The 10360-nt window shown below is 49.7% G+C and overlaps 1 protein-coding gene across 1 annotated transcript; it reads left to right on the forward strand.

Moving 5' to 3' along the window:
* Nucleotides 1-982: 982 nt before the first annotated feature.
* LOC130375529 (sal-like protein 3) lies at nt 983-9072 on the forward strand. Its single transcript, XM_056582507.1, has 5 exons — nt 983-1074; nt 4163-7230; nt 7555-7886; nt 8560-8860; nt 8909-9072. The coding sequence occupies exons 1-5, from the start codon at nt 983-985 to the stop codon at nt 9070-9072; spliced, it is 3957 nt and encodes a 1318-aa protein (XP_056438482.1).
* Nucleotides 9073-10360: the final 1288 nt, after the last annotated feature.

Genomic DNA, 10360 nt, shown 5'->3' on the forward strand with positions numbered 1-10360 from the left:
CCGCAGCGAGGAGACCGTGCGTCCAGACAGCGGGAGGTGGGAACAAACGAACGAACGCAGCGGCCCGAACACCTTCCCTCCCTGGTTTCCCAGCAGTAGCCTATCGCAGTCGGCCTGAACGGACACCGCGCGGAGGAACCGGAGGCGGAGGCCAGTTGCGAGAAAACACCGCGAATACGCACACCTCCACCCTTCTCCTCCTCCCTCCTCAACACACCAGCCTTCTGTCTGCGGTGTTTGCGGGCGCACTCTGCAAACTTTTTACGCACCGACGGGACGCACTGAAGGGGACTTTTGGTGGTTTGGGAACAACAAGGGTATGGAGAAGGTGCTTCTGGTCATGTAGCCTCTCTCTAGCTCGCTCAAAGTGTCCTGATAGTCTCCAGCGGAGCCTGTAAGACTTATTCAGGACTTTGGGACAAAAAAAAGCGCACTATTCCCAACTGGAGCCCGGAGAGAAAAAGCTCAACATGCTGAACGGGACATACGGTCGGATGTTTTCACCGGGTTTGAAAGCCGCTTGTCACCGCTAGGTCGTGTGTTCGCTACTTTTCCATTGCGGAGCAGCTTGTGAGACTCATTGTACAGCGAAGTGAAGTGAAGGATTATGCAACGCGAGCGAAACTTGGAGGATCGCGGACCGCTACTTCACTAAGGAGAGAGATCAGTGCGTAAAAAAACAAAAGTGGACACGGGAAGTCAACTATAGTGCACATCATACACCCCATCCCTCATTTCCATACCTAGCGGTGTGAGTAGGCTGGACTTAAGCCAATCAGCCGTCACCAAAGGACATCAAGAGTCGTCAGGCGTTATCCGTCCTCCATCATAATCGCGGTGACATGCGCAATCTCTACACGGGGAGCGCCAGTTAATAACCTCTGATTACACCGAGCGGACTCTGCCGAAGGGGTCCCACATGTTGGCCGCCGATGAACCGGCCAGCGGCTGGAGCACCGCGTCACCGCGAGCCGCCGGCACAATGTCCCGCCGCAAGCAGGCCAAGCCGCAGCATCTCCGGGAGGAGGAGGAAGGACCGGCTAGGACCCGAGTCTCATACTCAGACAATGGTATGTTGCAGAAAAGGGTGAGAATCCACCTAGACTTTTTTTTTTGGTTCAATATTTTGTCTGGTTGGAATAATGAGTCGAACTGATTTTATTCTGTTGAAAGTAGGCCTACGGAGCTGAAGAGGGTGTGAATGATAAACTCAGTTTTTATCTAATTCGCAACCGCTCAAAGTTTGGGATTTTGTGCCCTTTTGCATAAGTTTGAATGACTAGACTAACTCCGAATTAATATAGTATCCTACAGGTTAACATTTAGTTTTTTCTAATCAAGTTTGACTTATTTTGATAACTAAGAGCTTCCTCTTAAAATATTGCATATTTGCATGTTAATTTGAACCACAATAGGCCTAAACTTACGTGGAGATACGTGGGTGGTTTGTATGCTTTAAAATAAGTGGTTATAACGGAAAATAACAATTTCTTAATGTTATGTTTGAAATAAAATAATTTGGAACATAAATAAAACATTTGAGAAACAAAAATACTTTGACGTTTTAGGAGGAGCCTGTCCACTCACCAAAATCCTAGGCCCATCCATAATTAGCATTGACAGATATTTTCTCTGTATTTGTTTTAATATATATAAAAACTTTGGGTGAGAAATACAGAGTTCCTTGTAGTCAATTCATTTAAATGCTTTACAATGGATTCAATTAAATTATCCTCAAATCTTCAGTGCATCAGAAAGGGATCCTGCTGTTTGAATTGATTTTTTGCAGTTAAACAAATATTTAAACTCTACGGATCTGGTTTAATCACAATTTCTAAATTGAGGCTTAAATCACACCTCAACGAACAGAAAATGTTGACACATTTTTACCTCGAAAGTTGCAGCTACCCCCGAATCTCTTATGTTGTAGACCAAAATCCCTAAAGCTTACCCTCCTATTTGCGTAATAATAAATCATTATTTTCACGCATAATTTAAACATTATTCCAAAACGTACAGTTCAAATTTACATCAACAAGCAGCGTAGATTCCATCGTCTGAACGACACACAAACTTACCAAAGTAAATGACCTCCTCTTCAATTCAATAAATCCTCGTCTAATTATCACCAGGTCCCCCCCCCCCCCCCCCCCACACCCACATCCCTTCTAACCGTGTTTGCCGAAGTAAGAACCTATAACGCTGCTCAAGTCATACTCTGTGTGTGTGTGTGAAAAGGTACTGAGTGACATCCAGAGGCCCCCATCACAGGCCTGCCTTTCCCCCAGGCCTGACACTCTTTCAGCGGGCTCTCTGACAGCCAGGCAGGGGGGGCTCTCTGGTGCTCTGAAGCGGCCTTTTGATTGAGGTCTGCTGTCTTAACCTCTGACGGCGCAGGGCCAAGCGGTCCGTGTCAGGACAATAATACAAACGTCTGAGCCGTTGACCTCTGGGGGACCGCAGAGGTCAACGGCCGGCTGGGAGGATGGGTAGGGAGCGTCGGTTTTGCTCTGCGGTGGAACAGTTGGGTTCTGCCATTTCTAATTTGCCACACAACATGATATTAGGGATAGAATTTGATCAAGTAAATCCTCTCAACCGTATTTTGAAAATCTTTTTACCGATTTTGAAATTCCAACATTTTATGTATTTTTGATTTCTTGCTTTTGCAGTTTTTTTATTTTTTATTTTTCATGACCAGGTTGATGAAAGTCACTATTTCCCTACAAATCAACCATTTTAATCTTCCCCAAACTGTAAGAAGAGGGCCTTTCTGAACCGGCCTGTCGGTCCAGAGGACCACCCACCCAGAGAGCCGGTGTCTGGGATAGTTTATTCCTGCGCTGGTTCATCCCGACCAGATCTTAACTTATTCAGCACCGTTTGCACCCTCCTTCTACCCCAGCCGTTTTTATAGTCAGTTAAATCTGACTGCAGTAAAAAACCCTGACTGTGTCTGTCCTCTACACTAATGACAGACTTACAATCCTTTTTTTCTAAGCCGATATTTTACTGAACGTTTAAAGTGTAGAGGGTGGTATTTACGTATGTGTACTTTGTTGTTATGTGTTTATTCCGAGTACACCCAGAGTCATTTCTGGTAATGCTGGATGCTGGTGGCAATTAAGGGGATATGTGGTATTAATGACAGATGATATGATAATGGTAATGTGATTATGTATGTTAGTATAGAAATGAGTTGCAGCACTGGCTGGATAAATGGACATTCAGAAATGCAGACATACGCACGCACACACACACACACACACACACACACACACACACACACACACACACACACACACACACACACACACACACACACACACACACACACACACACACACACACACACACACACACACACACTCTCACAATTAAAAATATTACTGTAAAAAACACTATTGGTCAAAGGGAGAAGTTGGATTTCATGAGGTAATAGTTATGTACAAATAGAGATTAGTTTGTTTACAATCTTAAATTCTTTACAATCAATTAACCTTTTTCCGATTCAAAATTAAAACGTATATTAATTAAACTCAATAGAGCTAAATGCACTTGACAAATAAAGATTTGGCATTTACAAGTGGAGTTTTAATTATTGTGAAAATTAGGCCTACATTATTAATGTCGATTGAACCTCTCTGGATTCACTCATGATTAAAATACAAGATAGCATGACTGCGGCCTGAGAAAAAAAAGACTGCATCAATCGGAGGAAAGTACCTGAGCGAAAATGTCTTATGTCGCTATACGTTAAAGATTAAATCATCAAGGTTTTGTTGAGTGTAAGTGCTCTTTGCTTCAATCAGAGATGGCCCACCATTGTGCTCTGACATGCCTATATAAATGCAGCAGAAATCAATACCCCACTACATGGAATTTCATTAACTGTCTGGGTGGACGAGAGGTCAGATCGCATTATCAACTCTATTGATTCAGCAGGGAAATTAACATTTCCCTCCAAACCCAGCAGGATGTGTTAAAGTGTCTGTGGCCCGTTTTGACATTACACAGAACAGAAGGGAAAATATTGATATCCTCATCGCATGAGTTCTCATAATACATGCAATGATCCACGCATGATAAACCACAGAGTATGACGGGAGGGTATAACGGCTGCTTTCCTCCTCCCTTCAGGAATCCCGGAAAACACTGAGAGCTTGGAGTTCCGCGGCTCGGAGCGTTGCTATGGCAGCAAGGAGACGCACGTGTGTGACAGGTGCTGCGCCGAGTTCCTCACCTGGCCCGACCTGGGCCGCCACCGGAAGCTCTGCGACGAGCTCCCGCTGGTGCTCATCGTGAAGGACGATTACGGGACGGAGGCTGTCCACGATCGCACCTCCCTCGGGCCCTCGCCGGGGCCCAGCGTGGCCCCCAGCGACTCCAGTCTGGAGGACTCCACAGACGAGGGCCCCGAGGTCGGAGAGCCGCCTGCGAACGACACTGACCACCTGTTGTGTGGGGTTCTAGAGGAGGAGGGGGAACCGGAGGAGCCCATGGATCTAGAAGCCCGGGCGGAGATCCCCCAGTTCACCGCCCCGACCGGCAGTCCTCAACCACCGGATTTGACCGAGTTCGGGTCCCCTCAGCCGTCCACCTCCGGTACCCACAGCATGCCCAGTACCAACGTCACGCTGGAGATCCTCCGGGGCACCAGGGTGGCCGTGGCCCAGTTCTCCCAGGGTATAAGCGCCGGAGGAGGGGCGGGCGGGAAGGCCGCCTCGGTTGCCATCCCCGTGATCCTGGAGCATCTGCTGGCTCTGCAGCAGCAACAGGTGCAGCAGCTGCAGCTCATCGAGCAGATCCGCAGCCAAGTGGCGGTCATGAACAGACAGCCCACGCAGGCCGCCCTGAACCCCGTCTCCAGGGCCCTGACCCTGGCCCCGACCAACCCTTTCCCGTCGCAAGGCCTTGTCCCCCCGCCGGTTCTCCCGCTGTCGGGGGCCATGCCCTCGCCTGTCAATGGCCAGGCCTCCGTCTCGTCGTCCCCCAGCCTGGAGAGGTCGCAGACTCTGGCGTCTCAAAACGCACACAGGCTCTCCGTCGGTGATTACAACGAGATTACGTCCCCCTCAGCGTACGCAGAGATGTCGGCCGCCGCCTCCATCTCCAGCTACACCAGTCACACCCCCACGTTACCGCCTTCTTACATGAGCTCCCAGACCGGCGGCGTCGGCGGCGGTCAGACACTGAGCTCCTCTGGACCTCTGGACCGGGGGCAGCACGGCGGCCTCCTCCTCAGCTCGCCTTCCTCCTCCAGCCTGGCGTTCCTACCTCACAGCCCCCCTAGTGGCGTCATCTTCCCCAACCCCTTGGCCAGCATCGCAGCGACAGCTCACGCACTCGACCCCATCGCCGCCCTCCTGAAGCACCGGAAGGGAAAGCTGCCCAACGTGTCCTTATTCAACACCAAGCCCAGCCCGGAGGAGCCCTTCTTCAAGCATAAATGCCGCTTCTGTGCCAAAGTGTTTGGCAGTGACAGTGCTCTGCAGATCCACCTGCGCTCCCATACAGGGGAGAGGCCCTTCAAATGCAACATCTGTGGCAATCGCTTTTCCACGAAAGGAAACTTAAAGGTCCACTTCCAGAGGCACAAAGAAAAGTATCCTCATGTTCAGATGAACCCCTACCCCGTGCCAGAGTACTTAGACAATGTGCCAACCAGCTCCGGGATTCCCTATGGGATGTCATTTCCCGCAGAAAAACCTGGATCTTCATGGCTGGACAGCAAACCGGTGGTAGCGACCCTGCCCACCCCTATAGGCCTTCCGCTCTCCTCTGCCCTTACCAGTATAGGAAGCTCAAATGACCCCTTAAGCGTAACACCATCCATTAAATCTCCCTACCGGCCACCATCGGGTGAATGCGTGTCTTTGTCCCCTGCTAGTGGCGGCACCGAGCCTCATATAACTCCTGTTTCCGAGTCTCCACAGTTGAGCTGCCAGGACTCGGCCCCCGACAAGCTAAAAACAGAGGGAGTGCACCTGCCCCAAAACTGCATCCAAAGATTGATGAGCAACCCAGTTACTGTAACGACCGGGACCTCCGCCGCCGGCACCGCAGCCCCGTCCGAGCCCACCACACCGGAGCCCCTCTGTCCCAGCTCCCCCTTCTCCAACACCAACCCCCTACTGTACCCCTCAGACCCGGCCAAGTTCTCGCCCAACGGCCTCCTGGACTCTATGCACACGTCGGAGACCTCCATGCTGGAGCGGCTGGTGGAGAACATTGACAGGAAGATGACGGACCCCAACCAGTGCGTCGTGTGCCACCGCGTCCTCAGTTGCCAGAGCGCCCTCAAGATGCACTACCGCATCCACACCGGCGACCGGCCCTTTAAGTGCAAGATCTGCGGCCGGGCCTTCACCACCAAGGGCAACCTCAAGTCCCACGTGGGCATCCACCGGGAGACCCCGCCGGTGCTGGTGCAGCACTCGTGCCCCATATGCCAGAAGAAGTTCACCAACGCCGTGGTGCTTCAGCAGCACATACGCATGCACATGGGCGGGCCCCTTCCGGAACCCTCCGACGCCGCCGCCGAAGACCCCAGGGAGGTGGACGGCGGCGCCTTGCGGCGCGGGAACCACTTCGACAGCCTCAGCAGCAACGACAACGACCCCGCGGACGACCTTTCGTTCGAGGACGACGGAGAGGAGGAAGAGGAAGGGGAGAACATGGAGGAGGTGGAGGAGGAGGGGGAGGAGGAGGAGGAGGAGGAGGGGGCGGCGAGTCCCGCTAAGCGCTTTAGCTCTCCTCGCTACTCCCCGTCGAGGACCTCGGCCGTGGTCTCCAGCATAGCGGCGCTGGAGAACCAGATGAGGATGATTGACTCCACGGTGAACCTGAACCACTCGTTTGGCATCACGGCTCTGGCCAACGGGTTAATGGACCGGGAGCGGCTGGCCATCAACTGCCGCCTCGCAGAGAGACGGGGGGAGAGTGGGACCGCGGGCAGCCCGACCTTCTCCCAGTCTTCTGATGTGTCGGGGTCCCCGGCACATAGGAAAAGCGCTGATGGCAGAATGAGCAAGTCTCCCACAGCGAACAACAGGCCAGCATCTCAAGAGCCTTTAGCAGCCTTGGTGAAGATGGAGCAATCTGAGCCTCCTTCAGCGGCATCTGTCGCGGGATTGGCCCAGGACCTGAGAGGGCTACAGCCCGGCAAGATGTGTGTGATGAAGGAGGAGAGTCCTTACAGTCTGCCCTTCCTGCTGAGCAGGGAACGAGGTGAGGCCCTAATGTCATGCCTTCTGGCTCCGGCAACGACGTAGGGTTAGTCACAAGACGGTAGTGAGACCTCTGATTGAAAAGAGGCGCGTGATTATCAATAAATTAAAAAAAGATTTCAAAGGTTAACAATGAACGGCTCATGTTGAAACGCTCAGGTTTAAGTTATGTTATGTTAAGTTATTTTTGCGTCCATTCTCACTAACATTAAAGTAGTTTCCTCTGATATCTTATCCATTCATATTCAGGATGTTGTTAATATACAATCATAATTAAATACAAATACCATGTTTATAACAATATTATTTTTTTTCTCATCTTCAGGTGAAGCTCTCACCAGCCTGGCCAACAGCATGACGTCAGGACCAATCAAAACAGAGATGAACGGACACAGTCATCCAATCGACGGACACCATCACCCTGCCTTCAGCCTCCTGCTCCCTCCATCGTATCCTCCAATCAGCAGCCCGGGAATGACCAGCTTGCTTGGGCCCGCCCCTCCTCGCCGCACGCCCAAACAGCACAACTGCCACGCCTGCGGGAAGAACTTCTCGTCGGCCAGCGCCCTGCAGATCCACGAGCGCACGCACACGGGGGAGAAGCCCTTTGTCTGCTCCATCTGCGGACGAGCCTTCACCACTAAAGGCAACCTGAAGGTAGCTCCCGTTGTCAGTTAACAGGTCGTGGTGGCAAGTTAGCTGCAGCTGTGGACTCCAATGTCGTTTTTACCCATGATGCACTGCATGCTTCAGAATTTTCACTCTGATCATAATCGCAATGAATCCTAACAGAACGCCGAGACCTAACCGTCCTTAATCGAATAATGACAGGACATTGATACTGGAAAGTCAGACAATTTATATTATCTATCACTAACAAAGAAAAGGTGAACAGGAATACATTTCCAGTGTATTATTGTTAGCAAGTCTTAAACTCTTCAAATACTTACAATATCACTATTATTATCACTATGTAATATTTACCTTACTGACTTTATACTTACTTCCACTCCAGACTTTCAAAGTGTGTATCTGACGAATAACATGGCCCTCCCATTGTTCCTTCCCTCCTTCCTTCCTCCCTCCCTCCCTCCCTCCCTTCCTTCCTTCCTTCCTTCCTTCCTTCCTTCCTTCCTTCCTTCCTTCCTTCCTTCCTTCCTTCCTTCCTTCCTTCCTTCCTTCCTCCCTCCCTCCCTTCCTTCCTTCCTTCCTTCCTTCCTTCCTTCCTTCCTTCCTTCCTTCCTCCCTCCCTTCCTTCCTTCCTTCCTTCCTTCCTTCCTTCCTTCCTTCCTTCCTTCCTTCCTTCCTTCCTTCCTTCCTTCCTTCCCAGGTCCACATGGGCACCCACATGTGGAACAACGCCCCGGCCAGGCGGGGCCGGCGGCTGTCCGTGGAGAACCCCATCGCGCTGCTGGGGGGGGACCCCATGAAGTTCGGGGAGATGTTCCAGAAGGACCTAGCGGCGCGGGCCATGAACGTGGACCCCGGGTTCTGGAACCGGTACGCCGCCGCCATCACCACCGGCCTGGCCATGAAGAACCACCACAACCTCCAAAACAACCACCACAACCACCACAACAACCACCACAACAACCACAACAACCACAACGAGATCTCAGTCATCCAGAACCGTGGAGGTGGAGGAGGTGGTGGTGGAGGAGGAGGTGGAGGAGGAGGAGGAGGCATCCCCCAGCTTCATGCCATGACCGCAGCCATGGACAGAGCCTCCTCTGGGGGGTTGCACGGCATGAACGGCCTGGGGAAGACGTCGGGTTTGGACCTGGGAGCGGGCAGGCACTTCTCCATGTTGATAGACGATAGCAAGGAAATCGGGATCAACTGACAACACACATGCAGGAGCGACCACTGGGAGAAATTATGCAACATATTATGAGTAATTAAAATATTTGTACAACATCTTGTTGGTTCTTACGTATTCTATTATATATATACAGATACAGGAATAGGCGTTTTTATGGACCGAGCGAGGGGAATAGGGGATTGATGTTTTCGCCACTTTGTTTCAACTGTCATTCGTGAACATTGTTTTTCTCTACAGAGATGGTTGATTTGTTTCATTTCTACACGAGTCCTGAGTGGCTTGTTTAAGAGAAGTGGACTAAAGGGAATGTCCGATTTACAGAAGACAACTTTGAGTGTGTCTTCATTGGTCAGCTGCTTGGAGCGGGCCACCAGGGCAGAGGGTGACAAGCACAAAACGTCCTCCAGGGCCTTCTAGTTTCAACCATCTATCCTCAACACGTGTACAATACATCCCCACTGCTAAAGTCATCTGCTAGTCATCAAGATGGACGTCAGTTTGTAGCTTCTTCAATTCACTACCTCACCCCGTTTTTTACAATACAGAGGAAAAGACTTGAAGTGACTGTATATGTTTAAACACTGAATAAAAAAATGACTTGTAATAATGTCTTTTAACATGGTGGGTTTCATTTGAAAGTGAAAAATATAAGACACTGTGGGCGCGTGCCAAATGTACTCTTTGGCCTTGTGCTTTGTGTCTTACGGGCCTGATGGCACTTCAATAAACAATATTTTATGTGAAAATAAAGAATTTGTTTCTAATATAAATGAAAACGCTTATGTTTACACAAGCCCACCTGCATAGTTTTCTTTTTCTCCCTTTTGTTTAATTTAAATGGTCCCTTAAATAAGGTTATATTTATCCTTCAAATAATTCCAAAAGGTAAAATTCCCTATCCAAATTAATAATGGATATATATTTCAAAGAGGCTTTAGTAGAGGTAGCTCAAAGGCTTAGTGAACAGTTATCAACCCTGGCATCTCTGCTGTATTTACACAGGGATATTATTTTCTTAATCGCCGCACCGAATACACACATGTGTGGGGATATGGGTAAGGTTATTAAACAATGAGAATTGTGATTAGTGTACATTTATAATAGGACTATCAAAAAGATTTTTAACATTCTCACTTGATATAATCGATTCACTCTTTTAGCTTCTCATCTTTGATTTAATTAAAAAATATATATACTTTAAGATATGACAGGATAGAAAACAAAAGATAAGAATAAAACAAAAACAACAATTAATCCTAAAAATAACTTCGTCCTGCTACCCCATGACGTCATGGTGTGTACTGCCCAG

The sequence above is a fragment of the Gadus chalcogrammus genome, chromosome 22 (genome assembly GCF_026213295.1).
Source record: "Gadus chalcogrammus isolate NIFS_2021 chromosome 22, NIFS_Gcha_1.0, whole genome shotgun sequence".
NCBI lineage: Eukaryota > Metazoa > Chordata > Actinopteri > Gadiformes > Gadidae > Gadus > Gadus chalcogrammus.